Source organism: Leptodactylus fuscus, chromosome 4, assembly GCF_031893055.1.
Source record: "Leptodactylus fuscus isolate aLepFus1 chromosome 4, aLepFus1.hap2, whole genome shotgun sequence".
In the NCBI taxonomy this organism is placed as follows: domain Eukaryota; kingdom Metazoa; phylum Chordata; class Amphibia; order Anura; family Leptodactylidae; genus Leptodactylus; species Leptodactylus fuscus.
Window position 1 is genome coordinate 67,815,686 of NC_134268.1, and position 26,705 is coordinate 67,842,390.

General features: G+C 40.0%; 1 protein-coding gene across 1 annotated transcript in view; it reads right to left on the minus strand.

Moving 5' to 3' along the window:
* The window catches only part of ANKRD29 (ankyrin repeat domain 29), a 54,962-nt gene extending 29,010 nt beyond the window's left edge, over window positions 1–25,952 (minus strand). Inside the window, exons 1-6 of the mRNA XM_075271968.1 lie at window positions 25,931–25,952; window positions 23,171–23,238; window positions 22,637–22,720; window positions 19,726–19,875; window positions 15,413–15,511; window positions 15,187–15,285 (exon numbers count right to left, since the gene is read on the minus strand). Of these exons, the coding sequence (XP_075128069.1) occupies window positions 15,187–15,285; window positions 15,413–15,511; window positions 19,726–19,875; window positions 22,637–22,720; window positions 23,171–23,238; window positions 25,931–25,952 (522 nt within the window). The remainder of the gene's footprint in view (window positions 1–15,186; window positions 15,286–15,412; window positions 15,512–19,725; window positions 19,876–22,636; window positions 22,721–23,170; window positions 23,239–25,930) is intronic.
* Window positions 25,953–26,705: the final 753 nt, after the last annotated feature.

Sequence of the window (26,705 nt, forward strand, 5' to 3'; positions counted from 1 at the left end):
CTACTGGACCCTTGGTGTTTAAAACTGACAAAATCCCTTTTTTCTTTGTTCCTAAACATACTGGCAGTACGTGGCTCACCTGCTTTTGCCTGTGCTGTAGATTCAGGTATAGCGTGCGATGCAGGGCCAAGATGGCGATATTGCACAGTGTCGCAGTCACGGATCCTTTTTCCTGCCAGCAGCTCAAGTGCCTCCCTTCTTTTTCAATGGCACAGAAATCCTGTTCGTGACGCCAACTGCGACCACCCCGGGAGAACCGTGCAGGAGGCTGGACTGTCACGGTGACCTTATTGGCACCAGAACTCCCAGGAGAGGTGCACAGGGAAATAGGCAGAGTCAGTTAGATGTGACGCCAGTTGGAGTATTGAGACACCCGCTGGTCCCTGGGCTGAGATGGTGATGTGGGTGCCAGTGCTCTACTCCAACAAAGAGCTTTAGCCCAGGGCTTAGCTGCAAGGAAGGCAATGTCCAGGCCAGGATCAGTAGAAGTCCTCACTGCTTTATTGTAACAGGCACCTGCTGGTCACTTGTTCTGTAGCAGTGAGCTGTGGCACAGTGGCTTGTAGCTGGATGACACCTTCCCATGTATTATCAGAGAGTCTAAGATGTCTGCAGATCCAGCTTCTGGTCTACTGCAGGGGCTCAGTTACCTTGTAGAGGTAGGTGCAGGCTGCCAGGGTTATAGCTCTGCTCAGCCTGATGTAATTCCTGTCCTCTTACTGATAGTGATGGGGGCGCTGTCACACAGCTTCTCTGTCCTGCTGTTGCTGTTGCAATCCTCACAACACAGTGTCTGACACACAAGATGGCCACTGCCACCCTTCTCCTGGCTTCTCCTTCCCTGGCTCTTACAGAATACTACTTCCTCTCCCTGCTATGACTATTTCCTGTTCCAGCTACAGATCCACCCACTATAGTGTGTGTTGCTATGGAGACCACAGCTCACTAGGACAAGTGAAACCAGAGAACAATAGCTTAACAACATTACACAAATGAATACAGAATACACATGGCAACATATACAAACTATCATAACATGTAAGGCACTTATATGGCCAAATAACCATTAGTAACTCCTGTGAGGGGGTTACACACATCTATGTCCATAACTACTGTACACAGCGATATACACGTCAGAAACACATCTATATCCATAACTACTACACACAGCGATATACACGTGAGAAACACATCTATGTCCATAACTACTGCACACAGCGATATACACGTCAGAAACACATCTATATCCATAACTACTACACACAGCGATATACACGTGAGAAACACATCTATGTCCATAACTACTGCACACAGCGATATACATGAGAAACACATCTATATCCATAACTACTACACACAGCGATATACACGTCAGAAACACATCTATGTCCATAACTACTGTGCACAGCGATATACACGTCAGAAACACATCTATATCCATAACTACTGTGCACGGCGATATACACGTGAGAAACACATCTATGTCCATAACTACTGCACACAGCGATATACATGAGAAACACATCTATATCCATAACTACTACACACAGCGATATACACGTCAGAAACACATCTATGTCCATAACTACTGTGCACAGCGATATACACGTCAGAAACACATCTATATCCATAACTACTGTGCACGGCGATATACACGTGAGAAACACATCTATGTCCATAACTACTGCACACAGCGATATACATGAGAAACACATCTATATCCATAACTACTACACACAGCGATATACACGTCAGAAACACATCTATGTCCATAACTACTGTGCACAGCGATATACACGTCAGAAACACATCTATATCCATAACTACTGCACACAGCGATATACATGAGAAACACATCTATATCCATAACTACTACACACAGCGATATACACGTGAGAAACACATCTATATCCATAACTACTGCACACAGCGATATACATGAGAAACACATCTATATCCATAACTACTACACACAGCGATATACACGTGAGAAACACATCTATGTCCATAACTACTGCACACAGCGATATACACGTCAGAAACACATCTATGTCCATAACTACTGTGCACAGCGATATACACGTGAGAAACACATCTATGTCCATAACTACTGCACACAGCGATATACATGAGAAACACATCTATAGCCATAACTACTGTGCACAGCGATATACATGAGAAACACATCTATATCCATAACTACTACACACAGCGATATACACGTCAGAAACACATCTATATCCATAACTACTACACACAGCGATATACACGTGAGAAACACATCTATATCCATAACTACTGCACACAGCGATATACATGAGAAACACATCTATATCCATAACTACTACACACAGCGATATACACGTCAGAAACACATCTATATCCATAACTACTGTGCACGGCGATATACACGTGAGAAACACATCTATATCCATAACTACTACACACAGCGATATACACGTGAGAAACACATCTATAGCCATAACTACTGCACACAGCGATATACATGAGAAACACATCTATATCCATAACTACTGCACACAGCGATATACATGAGAAACACATCTATGTCCATAACTACTGCACACAGCGATATACACGTGAGAAACACATCTATAGCCATAACTACTGCACACAGCGATATACATGAGAAACACATCTATATCCATAACTACTACACACAGCGATATACATGAGAAACACATCTATATCCATAACTACTACACACAGCGATATACATGAGAAACACATCTATGTCCATAACTACTGCACACAGTGATATACACGTGAGAAACACATCTGTATCCGTAACTACTACACACAGCGATATACACGTGAGAAACACATCTATGTCCATAACTACTGCACACAGCGATATACATGAGAAGCACATCTATATCCATAACTACTGCACACAGTGATATACACGTGAGAAACACATCTGTATCCATAACTACTACACACAGCGATATACACGTCAGAAACACATCTATATCCATAACTACTACACACAGCGATATACATGAGAAACACATCTATATCCATAACTACTGCACACAGCGATATACACGTGAGAAACACATCTATGTCCATAACTACTGTGCACAGCGATATACACGTCAGAAACACATCTATATCCATAACTACTGCACACAGCGATATACACGTCAGAAACACATCTATATCCATAACTACTACACACAGCGATATACACGTGAGAAACACATCTATGTCCATAACTACTGCACACAGCGATATACATGAGAAACACATCTATATCCATAACTACTACACACAGCGATATACACGTCAGAAACACATCTATGTCCATAACTACTGTGCACAGCGATATACACGTCAGAAACACATCTATATCCATAACTACTGTGCACGGCGATATACATGAGAAACACATCTATATCCATAACTACTACACACAGCGATATACACGTCAGAAACACATCTATATCCATAACTACTGTGCACGGCGATATACACGTGAGAAACACATCTATATCCATAACTACTACACACAGCGATATACACGTGAGAAACACATCTATAGCCATAACTACTGCACACAGCGATATACATGAGAAACACATCTATATCCATAACTACTGCACACAGCGATATACATGAGAAACACATCTATGTCCATAACTACTGCACACAGCGATATACATGAGAAACACATCTATATCCATAACTACTACACACAGCGATATACATGAGAAACACATCTATGTCCATAACTACTGCACACAGCGATATACATGAGAAACACATCTATGTCCATAACTACTGCACACAGCGATATACATGAGAAACACATCTATATCCATAACTACTGCACACAGTGATATACACGTCAGAAACACATCTATATCCATAACTACTGCACACAGCGATATACATGAGAAACACATCTATAGCCATAACTACTGCACACAGCGATATACATGAGAAACACATCTATAGCCATAACTACTGCACACAGCGATATACATGAGAAACACATCTATATCCATAACTACTGCACACAGCGATATACATGAGAAACACATCTATATCCATAACTACTACACACAGCGATATACATGAGAAACACATCTATGTCCATAACTACTGCACACAGCGATATACACGTGAGAAACACATCTATGTCCATAACTACTGCACACAGCGATATACATGAGAAACACATCTGTATCCATAACTACTGTACACAGCGATATACATGAGAAACACATCTATATCCATAACTACTGCACACAGCGATATACACGTGAGAAACACATCTATATTCATAACTAGAGATGAGCGAACACTGTTCGGATCAGCCGATCCGAAGAGCACGCTACCATAGAAATGAATGGAAGCACCTGTGATGCTGACTTTGCCAGCGGCCGGCCGGCGTCACAGGTGCTTCCATTCATTTCTATGGGAGCGAGCTGTTCGGATCGGCTGATCCGAACAGTGTTCGCTCATCTCTACCCATAAATACTGCACACTGCGATATACACGTGAGAAACACATCTATATCCATAACTACTGCACACAGTGATATACACGTGAGAAACACATCTATATCCATAACTAGTGCACACAGCGATATACACGTGAGAAACACATCTATATCCATAACTAGTGCACACAGCGATATACACGTGAGAAACACATCTATATCCATAACTACTGCACACAGCGATATACACGTCAGAAACACATCTATATCCATAACTACTGCACACAGCGATATACACGTCAGAAACACATCTATATCCATAACTACTGCACACAGCGATATACACGTCAGAAACACATCTATATCCATAACTACTGCACACAGCGATATACACGTCAGAAACACATCTTGAAGGCTTATAAGCACAAAACTAGGATTACATACAAAACTGTTAATCTGTATCAGTTTGATTTTCCAGTTGAAAATGTGTTATGTATGCACTATTGAAAGTATACCTATACACCTGTCACCTCTCCTGACATGAAATAACAATTCTGGAGAATCTTTTCTAAGGCTAGGCTCACATCTCTGCCTGGCTATCCGACATCCATGTTTGTTGGGGAATCCAAATAATAGAGAGCACACCCGCTAAAACATTACTTACCCATGGTGGACACCGGCAGACCCCATAGACTATAAGGTGTCTGCCAGGAGTTCATTGTTTTCATACTGAAACCAATGGAGAGAAAAGTCCTCCAAGCAGGACTTATTCTCTGTCGATTTCTGGTGGCTTCTGTGGCAGAGTCTTCAATGGAGACTCCAGTGCAGATGGGAACTTAACCTTAGAACTATGGGGCTGATTTATCATGGCTTGAGCTCCAGAAAAATGATGAATAAATCAGTCACAATTTTTTGAGCATGTCAGAATATTTGTGCAAAAATTGCGACTTTAAGTTTTGCACCTCACACTTCATTCTGTGCAAAGTGGTGAGGGGCATGATTTGGGCAGGGCCATCTACCTTGTCAGATTTACGATCATTCATGCTGGGTTTCTGGCTTAAATGATATAAGGAGCATAAATATTGCAAGATGCTGATGTAGATTTCTGTTTTAGCACATGGCCACTGGAGGATGTACCTAATTTATGACAAGATGTGTAAATCATCTTAAATTAAAGGTTGTCCCATCTCAAGGATCTTATGTATACTAGTAGCTTATGTAAATTCAAGATGCTTCCTAAATATATTGCTTTAGAAATGCTGCTTTGTTTGCCTGCTATGTAATATTATTCCTCCCCTTGTTTACATCACCACGGAACTGTAGAACAAGTGACATCACTCACTCACTACTCTGGCTAGCAGGCCAATACGTTCAGCTAATTTCAGTTTGCTGATAAAACCTAGTCTGTTATCTCTCTATGTAAACAGACAGATAACACTGAGTTTGTTCTGTACAAGCATCTGCATATTATCTGACCTGTATAAGTGTTGTGAGACTTCTCTGGCCCGTTTAGCAAGAGAGAGAGAGAGAGGGAGGGAGGAGAAATACATGAAGTGAGGTGAAAAGACAACAGACAGACTGCTGAATCACTGAGATGGGAAAACCCCTTTAAAGAGGACCTTTCACCATTTTGCCGACAGGCAGTTCTATATACTGCTCAGAAAGCTGAGATCAGCGCACTGTCGGCTTTCCCGATCTGTGCCCGGTGTGAAGAGCTTACGGTCCCGGTACCGTAGCTCTTCTATGGTCAGAAGGGCGTTTCTGACAGTTAGCCAGAGACGTCCTTCTTCACAGCACAGCCAATCGCGCTGTACTGTGAGAGCCGGGAGGAACGCCCTCTCCCTCTGCTCGCAGTACTTGTCCATAGACGAGCATTATCAGGGAGGGAGGGGGCGTTCCTCCCCGCTCACACTGTACAGCGCGATTGGCTGTGCTGTGAAGAAGGACGTCTCTGGCTAACTGTCAGAAATGCCCTTCTGACCATAGAAGAGCTACGGTACCGGGACCGTAAGCTCTTCACACTGGGCCCACATCGGGAAAGCCGATAGTGCGCTGAACTCAGCGCACTGTCAGCTTTCCGGCAGTATATAGAACTGCCTATGGGCAAAATGGTGAAAGGTCCTCTTTAAGTACAAACTCCAATGGGGCTGGTCTTGATAAATCGGCCTGTATGTATTGTGCCGTTCTTCTATTATTCCACATAGGAATGTATTATTTTTTCCCTATTCCTTATCCCTTGTAAGTTTCGACACAAATTTCTAGGAGGAATGAGGCTAAAGTCACACATTATGGGTCCACTGTGGGATTTCCATAGCGATCATTTCAGCAAAAATAGCCAAAGTTACATTGTTTTCACCACAGCTTTCAGCTCCTGGGTAAATAACCTGGCCTTCAACCTTTACGTTGCAGAGTAAATGCAATTTTGTTTCCTATTTGTTAATGAGGTTTTTCCTTTTATTTTTTACTTGTTTTCTCCGTTCACACATTTCCAGCTTAAAACTTATGACGTTGGCGCTGTTGAATTTGTTGATGCCAAAAGAAACAGATGATATTTGAAATACCTTTCACATTGCAGAGACCGTTTTCTAGCAGAATTTCTGATGCTGAATTTTTCTTTTTGCACAGAATTCTAAATACACATCAACAAATTCCAAAAGATATTCTGGAAATGTTATGTATGATTAACACCCCCTGGGGCCTCAGACAACAGAGTCTCAGCGGGGCCTCCTGTCAATCATGGTAAGGGACCCAATCATTTACATCCAGTGAGCGCTGTAATTCATAAAGAACTTTGCATCTGCTTTTCTGAGTAGACAAAGAACGTTTAGGTCTTTTTAACATTGTAGTGAATTTTTATGGAGATTTACATATAATAGCCCCCTTACAACACCACAATATAATGTCCTCCTTATGCCCTGATACAGTAGAGTGGTCCCTTATACCCCTCATACAATGGCTCTCTTATGCCCACGTATAATGTCCCATTATGCCCCATGTTGTACCATGCCCCCATATATTAGCCCCTTATGCTCCCATACAGTACAATACAACCCATTTATTACCCCTTATAATAGGTCCTTATTCCCCCATATAATGGTCTTTTACGCCAACATATAATAGAGTGCCCCTTTATGGGGAAAGAATGGCAAGTGCAGATTTCATTTTCACTTACCACTCCTAGAAAACAGCGACTGATTTATGAATACAAGTGCATGACCCTATTTAAGACTCTGGACAATGGAATGAATACATCACTTGGGTTCATGTCATTCTATACAAATCACTGAACTACGACAGCCATAAAGATAAAGAACCTGGGAATTGATTATTTGTTTTTATATGTATATAGTAATAAGCCTCTTCCCCCCCCCCTCCCTCCTGTAATCCTATCCCTATGTGTCCAGTTATACATAAATATGCAGCCTGCAGAAAGTGTTTTTAGATATATCTGAGGAAGAAGCCCATAGTAAGCTTCGAAACATCATATTCTGTCATCATTATGAGTTAGCCATTAAAAAAGGTATCACCTACTGAAGACTTGCAAGTTTTTGGGTTTTTTTATATTTCATAGCTATTGGCTAACCCTGTCAGTGCTAGAGCACGGAAGGGATAGGAGTCAGAGGATTGAGGGGAGGTAAGTGAAAGTGAAATCTGTACTTATCTCTCGGCTCAGGGGTAACTGCTTTTTAAGTAATTAGGTTTCCATTTTCAGGTCCCTAAGAGGAGCTGAAGAACAGAAACCAAGAGCAGGTGTAAACTTAGCGCAAATCTTAATACTGTAACTGAATAGCTAAGCCTTTTAAAATTGATACATTATACTCCAATATATCCTACAATCCAATAGCTCATGAGCTCACTGAGTAACAAAAAGTCATGTCACTGTATAATATTCCTTGTATGCTCCAATTTCCCTTTTTTTTTTTTTTCTTTTTTTTTTAAAAAAACCTCTGATCAAAGTGAAAAATCTATCACAAGAAATCAGGTCTGGATAAATCTTTTCTGGAGAGATTTTGAAGACATTTCACAGTATATGGAAAGCCGCAAAACTGTAGAATGACAGCAACTCACATAGCTTTTTCATCATCACTAATGGGACTATTGGGTATCACCAGAACAATGGCTCTGGAGAAACAGGCTATTGAACACATGAGCCTAGATTTTTTATTTCTTGAAATTCCCTGGTTTTTGCAAAAAAAGAGAAAAAACCTGCTTTAATGTGTTTCATTTCCACATATGGGAACATTGGATTACATTTGGCATGGCTAGCCACTATTTTAATAGTTTGTAGAAATAAATTCTGATTGAACTTTGCTAAGTAGTAGAATTACAATCTTTCCAACAGAAATAAAGCAGCTCCATTTACCCAATTCTCTTGGATAAGAAACACTGGGCATGAAGTAAATATCTTCAAGCTAGTACCTGAAATCCAGCCTCAGATGCCCTTTCACTGTCCGGAAATAGACGTGTGCATTAAACCGTAACGTGCCAATGAGCCAAGTCAGCACTTTCTGAATGGGTGCCAGGCTCTCACTGAGCACAGATTCAACACCAAATGGATTCCATCTCCTTTCATAACACTTAACATACTGACTTGTTACCAACTCGTAGAACAAGGCAGCCTGTTATTTATTTTATAGGCTTTCTGCATCACCCCACGTGCACTAGTGACTTGTTCAAGCAGGATCACAACACCGAGCGACTCTGACAAGCTCCTAAAAGTTTATGCAAGACAAAGATGGTTGTAATTAAGAACATAATAAACATCATAAGCCGGCATTGAAGACAGTTTAGAGAGGATCTGCAACTAGACTCAACAGTATCCTATATTGTAATCTGTTTGGAGCCATCAATTACATATGATATTTTTAATAATCTATTGTCTTGTTTACTGGGACATTTAACCACTTAGGGCCCTATGTAGCATGCAGCAGCCACAAAGAGCTATGGGAAAAACCGTGGCAGGAAGACATTGTGGTTTTTCCTGCAGAGCTTTGCACAGAAAAGCCTCTATTTTCTGCTTCTATTATACCTATAGGGAAAACGTCTATAATTGAGATTTCCAAAACTACAATGGTTTTGTAAATCACAGCATCTCTGCTGTAGATATTTTTCCGCAATGTAGATGGAGTTCGCTATAATCTCATTCACTTTGCAGTGACTGGAAAACACTTTGTTTTTTCCTGTGACATTTCCACCATGACAAATCCACTTCTTTTACACCATGTGGGGCCCCAGCCTAAAGGGGGGTTCTCCAGAGAGCCTTTGAATACTTACTTACTCCAAGGTACTTACGTACTCCAACTACTTTTAGGTAGTGAACCTTGGAGTTTCAGGCTGGTACTGACCTCAAGTCACATGATCAGAACCAACACTCAGATGGCTTGACCTTTGGTAAGAGGGCTGGCAGGTTTTAGTAAAGCCATCCCCCACTTGAACCCAGGGACTTCAGGGACCCAGGCTGCAGCTCTTCCAACTGAGCTATTCAGCCTCCTGGACAGTTCCTGTGCTGATCTGAAGTCTAGTTCCCTGTGCCTCTAGTTTCAGTTCTGTTTGCTCTACACTGCTCCGCCTCTCTGGTTTGCTCCACCCTGTTCTCTGAATTAACTTCCTATATAAACCCAGACTTGCATTTCCTGCCTTGTGAGAATATTGAGCTCTGCCTATAATCTAGCTAGACTCTCATGCTCTGCTGCAAACATTGGTGCTCATCTTGTGCACCGACCACTGGCTTCCTCCTGACTACGTTATCAGCCTTGCAAGTAAGTCAGCCCTCAAGTAGTAGCAACTTAAGACTCCAAACTAGACCCGGACCGTTACACCCAGCGCACAAGTAACTAATGGTGACAGAAAATGACAAAGAAGATGTGGAGCAGCCCAGGGGTCAGATGGTGGTTCTGATTATGACGCAGGATTTGAACCAGCCTGGAATCCATGAGTTCGCTGCCTAACAGACCCAGAGTAACTATTCAAAGGCTCCCTGTAGAACCCCTTTAAGAATACAGCTCTTTTGGCCTTTTGGGAGCCGCAATGTTTTTAAATAATTTTTATTTTTTGTCTCTATTTTCCAAGACACATAACATTATATTTTTTTCTGTCGATGGAGCTGCATGAGAAGTTGGTTTTTCCATTTTGTACAGGGAAAAAAGTTTTTCATTTGCAACTTTTCAATCTTTTTCCAACAAACTTTGTTAATCTTATTTTTAACAGTTTTTAGTGACATTACACACTTTAAAATACAATTTTTGATTTCCTAGAAAATACAAATGACTATTTTTGTATTGCTGTTTACTATGCCTGAAAGTAAAAATTGACTTGCATCCTAATGGGGCTCCTCACTTGGATAAAGACCTGATTGTATTTGCTAGGACTGTGGTAACCTTGGACAACCACTATCACCCTGCAATTGTATTAGATGTGGTGGTCGCTTGTTTAATTTATATGTGACTCTCTGAGGTTTGTGCAGAGTGCCATAGAAGGCAAAATCAACCAAACCAACTTGTGTGTTTGGGGGCTCCCAATATTCGTTCCTGAATATTGGAGGAATAAATATCAGGAAGTTGGATTTTAACCACCTGATCCTTTTGTCCAGAGGTATCTAGTAGTGGCTTATACTTCCTTCTTCCTACCAAGCAGTGCATGCAATTATATGGAGGGATAGCTCTTAGCCTAACAAGAATTCATCCAACAGCAAATGTACATGTCTTCTTTAGAGTGATGATGACCACACCAGTGTCCGTGTTGCCTCCTTATTGTTTTTCAAGTACCTTGACCAGCCTCTTAATAATTTTGGTGCATCTAAAGCCTGTTGTGGGATTAATTAAGATTGTCATAAGAAATGCCAGTATTAGTAAATTCCCCATATTATCACTGCCCCAGTAGTGCTCACAATCTGAATACCCTATCAATATGTCTTTGGGGAGTGGGGTTAATCGGAGGAAACCCATGTACAATTGGGGAGAACAACAAACTCAAATTCAGCTTAGATTTGAACCTGGGTCCACAGCCCTAACCATTGAGCCCCTGTGCTGACCCATCAATTATACCACTTATGAACACCCAGAGGTTGTCTCCCTGAACAATAGTATCACTATATTACTATATACAGTACAGTTTAGTCTTATGGGCGAAAATAAATTCTAAAGTTGCTATAAATACACTGGACAGACTACAGACAATTGTACTTGTATTCTCTAATGATGTTCTTACTTCCAGTCTGCTCAGCAGAGACCCCCCCTCCCCAGTCTATAGTGCTAGGTACATAATACAGTAGCAGATAAGGGGGCATACAGAAAGTGTATACTGCCATAGAAGAAACACTACATTCTTAGGTTAGACCAGAGATAAGAGCTTGAAAAATTAGCCTCAGCCATGCAGGAAAAGGAACAGATAAGGAGCAAATAAGGTTCTAATAATATGCCATGTCTCACTGAGCCACGTCTCAAACATGGAACTGATATGATGGCATCCTATTGGTACCACACTCAGTCGTCTTATGTTATTTCTTAGGTCAACAACTGTTTAAGATCTGGTTAAATGCTCTGTGCACATAGGAAACAGAAGGATGAATGCAATAAGTATTATAACTTTTCAGTTAGTTACAGTATGTATCTAAAAATCAGGAACACAGCAGTTGGGTTAAAGAAAAAGATTCTGTTTATCTCCTTCTCTTCCTGATCACTCGTCTTCCTCCCCTTTTCATAGACTTCTATAGACATGTCATCTGAGTAATGTAAACACAGCCTGTCTTAACCACTTCTGTACCGGGCCAATTTGTGGTCCAGGACCAGACACATTTTAGGTTTATTTTATATGTGTGGTTTTGAGGTCTGTAAAATTTTTCTCATATGTCTCAGTCAACTAATTTTTGCGTCTTTTTCGGGGACACATACGGCTTTATTTTTATGTTATTTTTATTTTCAAATGTGTTAATTTTTTTATATCCAGGAAAATATAAACAAAATAGGAGGGAAACTGTGTCTGGTTTTCACTTTATTTATTTTTTTAATTTAATAACACTAAGTGTCACTGAAAAACTTTATAATATAGTTTTTCCTCTCCGTTACGGTAATTTTTATTTTGTATGGTGTTGTCGGGGGTGGGGCTATAACCTTTAATAACGGCGTTTTATTAGCATATTATCTATTTATTTTTTATTTTATTTACATTTTTTTTAAAACTTTTTTATTTATATTTTTAGTTTATATTTTTTCCAGATTGTGTCCCCATAAGGTAATAAGAGACCTTTTGGGACATCTGATCACTGATTTTTATTTTTTTTTTGTACTTGAGGCTGATTTCTCCTATAACTGGGGCTGCTACATTTAACCCCAGTTGCAGGAGAAATACAGACTCCTGCACGCTGTATACACAGCTTACTGAGCTGATCTGCGGTCCTGTAGGACCCAGCAGCTCTTGCAAGACTCTGCTCCCCGTGGATCTCGTGTCCGCCGGGTCAGAGGGCAGCTGAATTATGGCAGCGTCCATAGCTGTGTATACAGCGCTCATTGAGCGCTGTATACACAGCAATTGAGATAGCAGGGGAGGTAATAAATCTTCCCTGCCATCTCTTTGGGAGCTACGGCTGAAGTTACAGCCAGCTCCCATTGAAAGCAGCTGCACGATCTCCGTGCAGCTGCTGTGTTCTGACTGGACGTACAGGTACGTCCTGTCAGAACAAGGCAACCACTTCCCGGACGTATATAATCTATGGGCGGTCCGGAAGTGGTTAAGACAGATTCAGCAATGATTTTGAGAGTAAGGCTCCATTCTCACGGAGTAACACGCCACTCATTTAGACACTGTAAGCTGATAGCTGTTCAAATAATGGAGGGGGTGTACATCTCACCCAGACTACTCAGGTGGGTGAGATGAGAAACTTCCAGGAATCTTTGTTCTCAGCAGACAACTTTCGTCTGCTGAGCATTTTGGTAAATGCTAAGTACTTGGATTTTTAGGAATGACAGGTAGGATTGGTAGCGGGACCTGTCATTCCACCCCCCTCCAGTCCACACTTTGGGGATGTTCCAGCAGCTACAGAAAGTCTCCTTGTCAAGGAGGCTTAAGAGGCGAGCTCCAGCAGTGACACTTTGGTAGAGCTTGGCTGAAGAGCTGACAGAGAGGTCATATTTTTGGAGCTGTGTCCTGAATGATTCTACTGGTTTTTTGGATTTCTGTTATTCTAGGTGAGGTAACCTATTTTATGTTTAGTTAGAGCCTAGCCGGGCAGATATTTATTTTTGTATTGTTTCCTTTTGTTGCTGCACTACCTTTTTGAGTGAAAATAAACTCTACCTTTGTTTTGGACTAAACAAACTGGACTTGTGTGTCTATGCCACCCAGCGCCGCACCTCCCATGAGGCGACCTGAAGTGACTGCTTCAGGTGGCACTATGCCAGGGCCCCAGGGAGGGCGGCATTTTTGCTTACCTAAGCCAGTCCAGGACAAGCTGTCCTGGACTGGCTTAGCATCACCGTCACCGAGCGGTGGATTGGAGAGGCCGCTGGAGCAGCGCTGCTCCAGCGACCTCCCCTCACGCTCAGGCAGAGAGCAGGTCCTCTCCCTGCCTGCTAATGCCGCTCTGCCATGCCCCCTTCGCTCCGCCCCTTCCTCCCGGTGGGGGGCGGCTTTCTGTCATCCGCCTCAGGTGGCGACAAAGGTAGGTTCACCCCTGATGCCACCCCACCTAGCAACCGCAGACCCTGACAACACGTATACATGTGTCAGAGTGCGGCGCTTCAAAACAGATCCCATTAGGATCTGTTTTGAAGCGCCGTGCTCTGACACATGTATATGTGTCTAAATGAGCGGTGCGTTACTCTGTGAGAACGGAGACTAAAAGGTAGTTTAGCAGAGAGCAGGAGAACAGGAAAACAGCCTAATAAGGGGAAAAACAGGCATTTCTCTCCATTCACGCTAGGATCACAGTAGCGTTCTTGAGGACCCAAAAAAACAGAGAAGCCGCCTTCTAAAAGAAAAAAATACCCATGGACACCTCCATGCAGGATTTTTCTCTCTGCCTGATTTCAGATGGAATCTGCAACAGAGTCTCTTACAGAAACTAGCCTGAGGTACATAAGAAAGTTTCTTCCAATTGCCTATATGCAAAGTTTTTTAAAACCACAGTGCTTGTTTACACATATACAGAATGCATTGGCTACTGTTTCATTGAGACATAGCTATACACAGGGCCTCATTGACAATAACAATTCGCACCCACATAAACCTGCCAACTACAGTTCTCCCATTAGTGTCACAGACAATGATCACCACTTTGCTTTGTCGCCATAGCTGTGCCAGCCATTTAATAACATTGCCAGACAATACCGCATAACAATAATGCTTAGTGCTATCCGCAGTATTATAAACTCATCTTTCTTTATGTTTTGGCACTACTGCTGTAAAACACTATTTATTACCCTTCCTCTACTTTTTTTTTTATTAAACAAAAAGCCCATATATTAGGAATCATAATGATTTCAAAATATTTGTTATACAATGTTCTAGAAGCAATGGTTCTTAACCAGGGTTCGATTGAACCCTAGGCCATATGCACGGTTCATTTTGTGTACCAGTAAAAAAACATATCTATGTCTTGAATTTGGAAATAAATCATATTTGATTTATCACTAAAGAAGGGTTCGGCGAATGTGCATATGAAACTGGTGGGTTCGGTACCTCAAACAAGGTTAAGAACCGCTGGTCTAGAGAACATTCCTTACCCTGGTTGTAAATTCTGTAGATGCTCCAAATTCAAAAAGGAATTTCACAATCTCATTGTGGCCTTGCTGGGCAGCAAAGAACAACGCAGTAGCACCCGACTGCAAAACAATGGCAAGGAGTTATAAAATAGAATACCAAAAATCCTTGTACTATACATTGCAATCAGACAAAGCAAAACTAATGAGTGGACCCACAATTCTGCTTTAACATAGCATATATACATACATCTCTCTGGAGGTTAATATCTGCCCCTTGTAGTACTAGTTCTCGTACACACTGCGTATGTCCTCCATACGATGCCACCATCAAAGCTGTAGTCCCAGTCTGTGAATATAACAATATACCATAAGTAAACACTTTAGAAAAATCTGTTGGTTCACTTATAAAGACTAAAATTTTCATATCATTACTTTCTTATGTAATAAAGAGGTACACTGCTCACTAAAGAGCCCAGGTCCCTTCTATTAGAAGGTGCCAACAGATGGACCTCCAGTGATATATCGATGGCCTATCCTAAGGACAGACCCTCATAATTAGGATTATAACATGATATCTTGTCACTAAAGACAGCGAAAGTCATTGAAATCTTTTGAAAAAGTCAAGTTAACACTCTGTGCTAAGTCAATGCTCTTTTGTATATTTGTTATGTGTATGTACAAGTACGGTATACAATGAAATAATGATCTGTAATAACACATACATAAATATAAACGCTATAGGACAACTTTCTGAATTTCTTACAGCCATTGATATCACTCATACTCACTGGAGCCACAAGAGAGATCTGGCACTGACTAACACGATCCTCATGCTGATCCTCAGATGTGTTTTAGCTATACTGTGTCTATATCTGTCAGTTTCCAGAGTAGTCCACTGTAATTTTATTGGCGTAACAAGCAAATCAATAGCTCTACCATGTTAATTTACAGTCAGACACCTAAAAGAATCCAGAAAAAAAGTAGCACAGACCTAAACATCATGGACATTAATAATGAGTAAAATCCAAAAATGTACCAACCTCTCAAACATATATAAAAAGTGGCTTACTGTCATGCATGGATCAAATGTGTTTATTAATCTGAAACTTTAACAAAAAATGTGTTTATTGTACAATAAAAATTGTCAAATTTGCTAATATGCTTTGTGTCTAATATCTTTATATTTTTCAAGATCCCTGCTTGCTGTCATCATTAGAGTGGTTGTTCCATTATGGACACTTACCTCCTATCTATTCATTTCTACGGTGCTGCGGGCACATTACAGTACTTTGGTCCCCCGTTCTCCTGATCACTGGCGGACTCAACAATCAGGCCCGCAGTAATCGGACTCTTATCACCGATCCTCTGGATAGGGAATATATGTAAATGATGGGACAACCCCTTTAATGTTCATATCAAATCAGGGGTGTAAGTATAGGAGGTTCAGGTCAATTATTACTGAGCCCTGAAGTCTCAGGGGGCCCAAAGGTCTCTCTACAACTTAAGAAGATAGCAATATTACGGAATAGCATGTGATTAGTGGGGCCCCATTACATATTTTGCCTATTGGGGCCCAGGAGCTTTAAGTTCTGCCTCTATATCAAGTCTGCTGCAAACCATTGGCTCAAATCCCACAAAAAAATATGCAGACTAGCGAATAGATTTTATGGAAAAGCATCTGCCAACAGGGTGTTCTTTTGGCCTGAATTCCTCAGCTAAAACTATGTTATATTGAAATGTACTTTCCAATAAAACTATATAAAATTTTTTATTGTGCAATATATAGTGGGAATCATTGGGTAAATATATAATGCATAAAATTAAACTTGGTATTTTTTTACTAGAATTTTACTTTGAATGCATTTACAGATGATAATTCAAGGAAGAAAAAAACAGAATAAAGAAAAAAATATTCATAAATCTTAATAAATGATTGGATTTTGTGGAGGAAGAGTCAAACGCAGAATAAGGAGATGAAAATCAACTTCTAAAAGCAACAACCATAATGTATCAGATATGGATCCTCCCTAAAATTCTCAGAATAAAAAGAAAAGTTGGCATGATACCACTCCTTCCTGCGAGGTTCCCTCAAGGGCAGAACATGTCTTATCAGTTGTACTTTGTTCTCTTACTCACTGACATTGTTCTATAGATACTTTACTGTCAGTCTGCTGAGAGGGAACTAGACAGCCAGCAAAGCTCGCTCACATACAACGAGAGATGATAACAAGAAAACGTGAGATTGGATGGGTGGAGAAAGTTTCCATGGCAGAGAATGTTTGTGACTCATACAAAACATGTTCTAAGCCAGAACTTTCCTTTGCAATAGGTGTTTGTAATGGAATGCCAGTTACTCTGCAATCCTGCAAGCGACTCACAGGGAAACATATGAGGCTGGAACCATATGAGAACAGTACGAGGCTTTTATGATAGGATCAGAATCTAATATAACCATATAGTAAATGTAACGCGCAAGTAGATTTTATGCAAGTTTATAATGAAATGTTTTTGATGTATTTTCCATATGGATATTTAGCATATCCACTGGTTTCCATGTAAGGTGAATGTAAGTTTAACATACAAGTAAAAATCTCATATTATATAAAAGTGCTCTAGTACACGCAGTCATAGCTTTGTGACATCAGTTTTCATGTCTGGCATTTGCTGTATCACGTATATAGGTCGCACCCAAATAACGTGATTGTAGGGATCAGGATTATTCACTGGTTTTTTTTGTTATTTCTTATTCACATTTTCTATTGTAGTTTTTCATATAGAAAACTGTGGGAGTCATATTAACACTGTAAAGTTAAATGGGATTTCCCATGTGATTATGTTAGGGCTTACGCCATTATATTGTAATTGATGTGGGTCTGGCTTCAGGGACTAATGCCAAAACAAAGAAATTCAGTGGGTGTCCATATTACTGGTAACTTACTTTACATGAAACCCCATTACAGCTCCATTCAAGTGTGTTACAGATCCCTGCACAATACTCTAAGTAGTCGGAAATAATTTCTTCATACATATCAACTTTGAGTTCCAGATATTTGATCATTGGTATTCTAAAACTTGATAACAACTGTAGGCTGGGGCCGGGATGGAAATGCTGTGATTTGCCCGTGGCAGGAAAAATCGCAGCGTTAGTGGATGGGGTTCTAATGAATTCTATGCCCACTTTGCCTTAATAACCACAGTGCGGACACACCACAATTTCCACACTGGAAATTTCAAAAACCGGCGCGGTTTTGGAAATCACAGCATGTCAATTATATCTACAGAAACGCTGGCAGTTTCCCCATAGGTATAATTGTAACAGAAAGTCTGTGGAGGAAAACTCTGCTAACTTTCTGTTTACAGTGCTGAGGGAAGAACTTCAATGCGTTCCCATGTGGTTTATCCCACAGCGCTTTATTGCTGCGGGACATCCCATGGAGCCTTAGCCTTTAAAGGGTTTTCTGGGTCTTATATATTGGTGACTTAGAATATCTCATAAATATGTGAATAGTGGAGGTCCAACACCGGGGACCCCTGCTGATCAGCTATTGGACAAGGCTGCGGCATACTGAGGCCTCTCACCTGTGCTGTTGCCGTTACCTTCATTGGTCACATGGTACAGAAGCAACTCAATCCCATTAAAGTGAATGAGGCTGAACTGCAAGACAAAGCATAACCCCTATGATATCTATGACAGTGCGCTTTGTATTCAATGAAGAGGCCACAGCGCTCACCTGGCCAACTTTTTCAACCAGCTAATCTGTGAGGGTCTTGGGTGTCATACCCCACCAAATACATATTCATGGCCTATACTAAGGGTAAGTCATCAGTGTATAAGTCCCAGAAAACCCCTTTAATTGCATACAGTTTGTTCTATTGACTGCACACAGATATCCCTCTACACATCCAAAATGGCACATTTTAGTCCAGTATAAGCGGTCTTAGGTGCTTCGCAACTGATTGAAAACAGACAGCATATAAGGGTAAGTTCACAAGGTGGATTTTGTGGCATGACCCACCATGTAAAATCCACAGCAGAAATATCTCTGCTGTCAACACAGAATTCAACACAAGAATTCTTTCTTCCATTCCTTTCAATCTGAGGTTCAGGTGGTATCTGCCCCAAGATTAGGCAAGATATTTTTTTTTTCTTTACTACCTGATTTTTTTTTTTTTTTTTTTTTTTTTCCAGCTAGAAAAAAAAGCAATATTTGCCTCCCATTGAATTGAATGAGATCCTTTGTGGCAGATTCTACCACAAATACTGCCATGGGAACTCATCCTCAGAATTGAATATGCCATGCATTTAGTTCTGGGAAGTCCTGCGCCATAAATAAAGTATTTGTGCCAACCTTCCCTTAGCATTTTTGTTTATCCGGTTACTAGACTGTACTTTGCATTTCTTAACACATAAACCACAAAACCATTACAATAACCTAGAGCCTTGTTTAACCCATTGAATAATATTGACGCTGAAGGAATAATAACAGGCCTGTTGTCTGGCCACTCTGATGGTGAAGATAGTGATCTGGAATTCTTGGCATACACAAGTGAAGGGCATACACTGTCTCTGCAGTCCACATCGACACGGCCACTGTTCAACAACAGCTGGAGTAATGCCAGGTTTCCTTTACGAGCGGCCCAGAAAGCAGCATTGGCAAGAGGTGTTTCCTTCTGTGTAAAATAAGAGCTCCATATTACTTTCAAGGCATCCTGATTTAAAAGGCAAACAAAAAACACATCACTGAATGGATTAACACAACAATGGAGAATATATTTGGCATACAATGGATGGTATTTGGGACTTGTCCATGTAAAGTTCATTACCTTCAAAGTGAAGTATTCATCAGTATAAAGTAAACCTTGCTAGACTTACTGGAAGGTGAAATGTGCTTCCAAATGTTTTAGATAACAGATCTCAACAGGTCCAGTTCTACTACACATGAGCCGGAAAAGCTGCATACAACCAGTAAAACTCAATGAAAAGGGTCAGAAACCAATGTGCACGCTGAAACATGAAAACTGCTGATCCTTACTGTATGCTCTAGATAGTAAAGTGATGGGAACAACAGGCTAGGTCACCCTTCTGTAGTGAGTCCTACCAGCCATGGACAGTGAAACCTCTTTTTAACAACTCAGAATTGCTTCTTTCGATATTCTTTATGTATAATTGTGGACTTTATATCCCTTGCATATGTGACATGTCCACCCTTAACTGTTCTCCAATTTGGTTAAAGACTGATTTGCAACCAGTTCTACCTAAAGGCCCATATTTACTATGTTACTAATAGACAAATGTCGACCAGCAGTCTGAATATATGTCAGATTTATCACAATGGATGATTCCATATGGTAAATGTGGAATATCTTAAGGGCTCATTCAAACTGAGTATACGCCAGCTTATTCTGAACGTAAAACACGTTCAGAATAAGCGGCATATAAAGCAGTTCCATTCATTTCTATGGGAGCCGGCATACGAGCGCTCCCCATAGAAATGAATGGGCTGCTTTTTTCACTACGAGCAGTCCCATTGAAGTGAATGGGAAGCGCTGCGTGTACGGCTTATTCATTTCTATGGGGAGCGCTCGTATGCCGGCTCCCATAGAAATGAATGGAACTGCTTTATACGCCGCTTATTCTGAACGTGTTTTACGTTCAGAATAAGCTGACGTATACTCAGTGTGAATGAGCCCTTATTTAGACTGTATAGTCTAAATCTATACCACTTTTTATTTGGCTTTACTTTGAGCCAGAATTTTCCAACATAATTTTGGCATATTTTTGTGACATTTTAGCCATGTCCACAGCTACAAGCTACACCCACATGTCTAGTAAGTCAAAAAATTATGGCCCAAACTAGGTGTGTAAAGATACACCGGTGTCTAGTCATAAGCACAAGAGTAAAGCTGGGCCAGTGTCATGATATGCTAGAAAAACCTAGATTATATAACATTACAAAAAGACCTTGATAAACTGGAAATATGTACAAGAACATGGCAGAACAAATTTAAAGGGATTCTTTCACCAGGGTGAAGCATATAAACCACAGATAGATAGGTCAGGCTCATCTGAATGTAGCAACTTTATCCCCATCAAAATGTCTGCCTCAGTTGCTAAGATATTTATTTGACAATATGCAAGTGAGAAGTCTGGAGCACAAACTGCTATGACCATGGCACGAACAGAAGAACACAGAAGCAGGCGAGATTTCAGTATAGTTCCCTGATTGTTAGTCAAAAGGGAGGAGATATGATGAGTGTATTAGAGCAATGTGGGACACAGCGGTTTCTGAGCAAAGAAGCCAGAGTGCTCTAAACTGCTCATTGTTATATTGCAAAATAAATAAATATCTTGGCAACAGATGTATGAACTTTCATAGGGGAAAAAATTACATTCAGGTGAGCCTGACACATGTATCTGCGTTACTGGTTTAATATACTTCACCCTGGTGACAGACTCCCTTAAATGCCAAAAGTAATGTAGCTAGGCTACAGTAATGTATTGCTGCATATACACTGGGGACAATAGAAGAAGAGAAGTTTGCAGGTACTCTGGCTACAAGTAAGCTAAGCAGCAGTATTCAGTGTTAAGCAGCAGATACAAAAGCAAATAACATTGCAGTGTACTTAAAAAAATAAATAAATTAAAACACGAATCCCAATGTAATATTACACCTCTGTAATCACATTGTGAAGTCACATCACGTTAGTGCAAAGAACTGGTACATAACTTATTGTGGCCAAAGAGTGTAGAAAGCACCAAGGGACCCTCTTTACCGGTTATAACTATTTACTATGTACCAGTGATTCCCAAAGTGGTCCAGGGGGTCTCAGCCGCGATGCAAATTTCCATCGTTAGATCTAATCTTCACTTTTTTTTGACGAGTTTTGGAAATATGGTAGAAATGTAGCAGCAGGGGGTCCTCCGAAACCAGTAAAATTTTGGTCTACGAGAAAATAAAGTTTGGGAACCTCTGCTATATACTAAGATTTTTGGAGATAAGAGGTTGAGCCGCAGATTTATTTTAATTGCCAGGTTTTTTTTTTAATTTTCTCCTAATATGGAGTAACTGGCGATTGCCTCATAGAGGCTTTTTCCTTTCTCTGGATCAATGCAGTAGGTTGAACTTCATGGACCTGTGTCTTTATGTAAGCTTAATAGCTATGTAACTACATAACTATGTCCAGAGTTGACAGATTATCTGACTGTACATTGTTGTTACATAATGTCATAAAAGAATTCTGGAGGACTTTTATTTTTTTTATTACTATTATTATTTTACTTTTTAAAAAAAAAAAAAAAAAATCCACTGTTAAAGGGATATCCATAGGAGCCCCAGTTATAGGTGACAACAACGCCTTATATAATAGTCACTGACAGAGTTGATCTGGGCCTGGGTACAGTATTACATAATAATGTTATATTGAAACGCTGGTTATTGGATTATTGAATTACATACGTATCTGGACATACCCAGCCAATGGGAATATTAAGAAAGTACACATCTGTACATGTGATGTCACAACCATATGCCAATGTTCTAATATTTTCACAGAACTGTTATACAAAGGAGAAAAGGAGATCTTAAATGTGGTGCGATTTAGAAATATCTGTATAAGATAAGCATTTTTTAAGTTTTTGGGGTTTTTTTGAAGGGGGAAACCTTGGCTGTAATGGATGGGTTAAAAATTGGGATTCAGACTTTTGGAGGTATGGACAAACTCCAGCGACCTGTCTTCATGCATATCAGTAATATTATAGGTACTGAGATATGGAAAAGACATTTTGAGCATCTTTGTAATAAGTGTAGGAATGTAAACTCTGCATGACCCAGAAAAATTATCTTTCATCAAACCTATAAACCTATTTGGCAAAAACTTAGTTAATTACTCTCTTTATTGTCCAAGACTTACACATTAGATATCCAGTGTTTATCAGGGGCAAAAATCAGGGCAAAGAAACATCAAAGATGTTGGATTTCAACATTCTCAATCCTGTGATCCTCACTGAAGATAAAACTTTGCTAGAGGAGTCTGGCAACTCTATACATAAGAGCAAACAAGGGAAAAACATTCCTAAAGAAAAAGCAAAAAAATGACTTGTAAAATGACTTATAAAGATAAGTCATTTTTAGTGGGGTAAGAGATCATAAAATGCCAGTTACATGCACATAGGAAGGTGTCCCGCGTAGAATAGTCAGTATGCAGAAAGAGCTCCACCTAGAGGTGGCTGCAGGTAGAAAGAATTACATCATGTAGTTGTACACTTCTGAAGAAGATATTGAGCCCTGTACCAGAAAAATAGAACTCCAACCCCTTAAAGGGTATCTCTGGTCAGAAATAATAAAAGATATATGCTGCAGAAAGGATAATAGTCTTAAATTCTGCAATATAGTTTACCAGCAGGAAAGGCACTGCTAAAAAGGATAGAAAACTAAACAAGAGAGAGTTTGCAAAGAGCCACTTTCCACCTGTGGGCCACCTACTCCCCTATTTACTCTCAACCACTGTCTCCATGAAGCGCCTCCCTGTCCCCTTAGTGACTTTTATTTTTGCATGTTTTTTCCCTCATTTTAATATCCACTCAAATGTAAGAAAAAACAAACTTATCGGTTTTCCACATAATTTTTTTAATTAAACTTATTTTACTTATTTAAAATAGCACAGTTGTCCATTTATTTTTTTATACATTGTGCCTCCTCAAAGCTCATAATAGGCATTTTAACATGACTTCTTTTTTTTGGCAGATTTTCCCTGTAACTCAGGCTGATACATTAGCCCCAGTTACAGAAGGAATACTCTCCTACAAAGCAATACTGCAGAACTGATTTGGGTCATCTAAGACCCAGCAGCTCCTACATTTCCCAGACCCTAATGGTCATGTGACCATTGGGCCGAAAGTGAAACTTTTGGGGTTAAGCATAGACTGCCCGGATGTATATTGCCAACAAGTGGTCTTGGAGTCGTTAACTTCATAATATATCTATATGGAAGTTACAACTATGTTTTTGTGACACAGAGCTATTCCCTGCAAAGCTACTACTAGAAGGAGCTTTTCAGCTTAACATAGTCCATCAGGTTTCCATCATCATCCATTTATGTTTGATGCTGAGAATAGTGCTGCAGCCTATGCTACTCGTGCCATCAACAATACTGTAAACCCTGACGGAAAGCATAAAATCACTTCCAAAAAAATCTCTTCTCAAACGCTCTGGCATGTTGACCTTAGGCCGGAGCAATCCATTTCTTTTATTTTTCCAAAGAAAGTGACATTTTCTTGCTTGCCAGACTTTATGTAATTTTCAGCCTCACAGGATTTTCAAATTATGGGATAACCAGAGTTATACAAATTTACTGAAACTGCATTACATCTATTGTATATGTGAATCAATGCATTGCTACAGAACACAACTGTGGTGCAACAGTACACTCGAGCCAAAAGTCATCATCAAGTCTTAGACGGGATGGATCTGGTATTCCTGCACCAGCTGAAGCCAAGTATTACATTTATGCAGGTTATGCTGGTCTGGCAGTGAAAAATGTTCGGGGGCTTGTATTTGAAAACACAAGTCCCAATATTTCAAATACAAGCCCCAAACATTTTATTCTACCAGACCAGCATAAACTTCCTTCCATACCCTATGGGACCGTGAAGAACTTTAGTGGTGCAAGATACCATGGAAGCCCTTCAGATTAACTCTGCAGACTAAGTGACAAAATGACACTGCATTATTTTGCTTCTATGATATAACATTAAAGTAGTCAGTAAAATAGTACCTTCAGATTAGAGTATAGATTGTAGTGAATCCACGTAATGGAATAAAAACAGAATACTTTAAAGTACAAATTACATAAAACACATTTACTGCAGAATTAGAAATGTCTCAGGTTAGAGCGACCCTTGATATTTTGGTAACTTTTGTTCTGTTATATCCTTTTTCTATACTCTATTACTGTGTGAGCATGACCTTGTAACTTTATATATTTTTATATATCATGGAAAAACATTCAATGCATCAATAATTTACATATACATTACTGTGTGTATATAAATCAAACACTTTGCAAGGCTATTAGTCTCAATATATAATAAAAGTATAATAAGAAACACTTTTCTAAATAAAGACATCTACTCCCTGTAATGCAGCTTGCTCCGAGTTCCCAGCATTGTGTTCTCCGTGACACTCAGGATATTTGCTGGCTCATTTCTGCAGGATTTTAGAAGTGACTGTAACTCAAGGCCTCAGCAATATCTGCTGCACTATGCTATCCCAGAACAAGGCCTGTGAAGCATGAACCTTTAGTGTGAGGCGTTGCCATTTATTTACTGCTTACATCAGAATGTAAAACAATCATCACTTGCCTTGAAAGACATCATGCACATGTCTCAGTAGCAGTAGCAGGATCTGCCAGGTCCAAGGAGGATGTAAAGAAATGGATCAGGTCCTCAGCAGCTGCTTTGTGGCTCCCTCGGAGGTCCTGAGCACCAGCTTGTTTCTTCCATCAGCAGATACTGAGAGACTAAAATCTCCAAGACTTACATCCGCAGAGTTGTAGCCAGCACTATTGACTAGTTCACTGCCAGAATCTCTTGGAGAAAATACTTAAAGAGAAGCTAGAAGTCTACAATGTTCTAAAGATGCTGGTGAAAGTATAGATAGAAACAATGTATGGTAGCAACTCATATAATGCAATCCCACAAGCTGTATAGCGTGCAGGAAAATTAACCTCTTAATTCCATTTGGGAAACAATTAGATAGTCATATACCATCTAGCTCGCTTTTTAGCATCTTGGCCTGCGAGTACTTTATTGACTATAGGAATTGTTCTCGGTATTGCATATATCTGTGGCAAAGACTAAATGTATAAGAGAGATGGAAAGCTCTTTACTTATAACTACGCACAATTTATTAAGACGCAATAAAATATGTTGTGGTTGTAAGGTGCTGACTACTGGACATCATAAAATCCCAGTGTTTTTGGTCCCTGCAGGAATAATATTGGGGGATAACGTAAGATGACCCCTAATTGTGTGTATCCATATCATACAAAAACATAATACAAATAATTTCTCTATACAAGGCCCAAGTAGTACATACATACTGTGATCAAATCCATAGCCACTGTATAATCACTCAAAGATGCACAGAAAGATGACAGTAATGCGCCATACCATAAAATGCTCTCCAAAGAGTAATAGTGTCCATATACACATCTTGTTATAATACCCTCTTTCTGCCACCAAAGCAGTAACAAACGCCCCTTATAAATAATGGTGTCTTTTAATCAGTTATATTACTCCTTTTACAAAAAGTAGTGCCCCTTATCAGTAATACCCCCTCTTCTAATAATCGTGCTCCCTTATAATTTAGTGCCCCCTTTATAAACAAAAGTGCCCCCTTTATCAGTGATAGTGCCCCTTTATTAGTTACTGCCTCTTTATTAATAATAGTGCTCCCTTGTAAGTTAGTCTTCCTTTATAAATAATACTGCCACCTTATAAATTGTGCCCCCAATCAATAATGCTGTCACTTTATAAATTG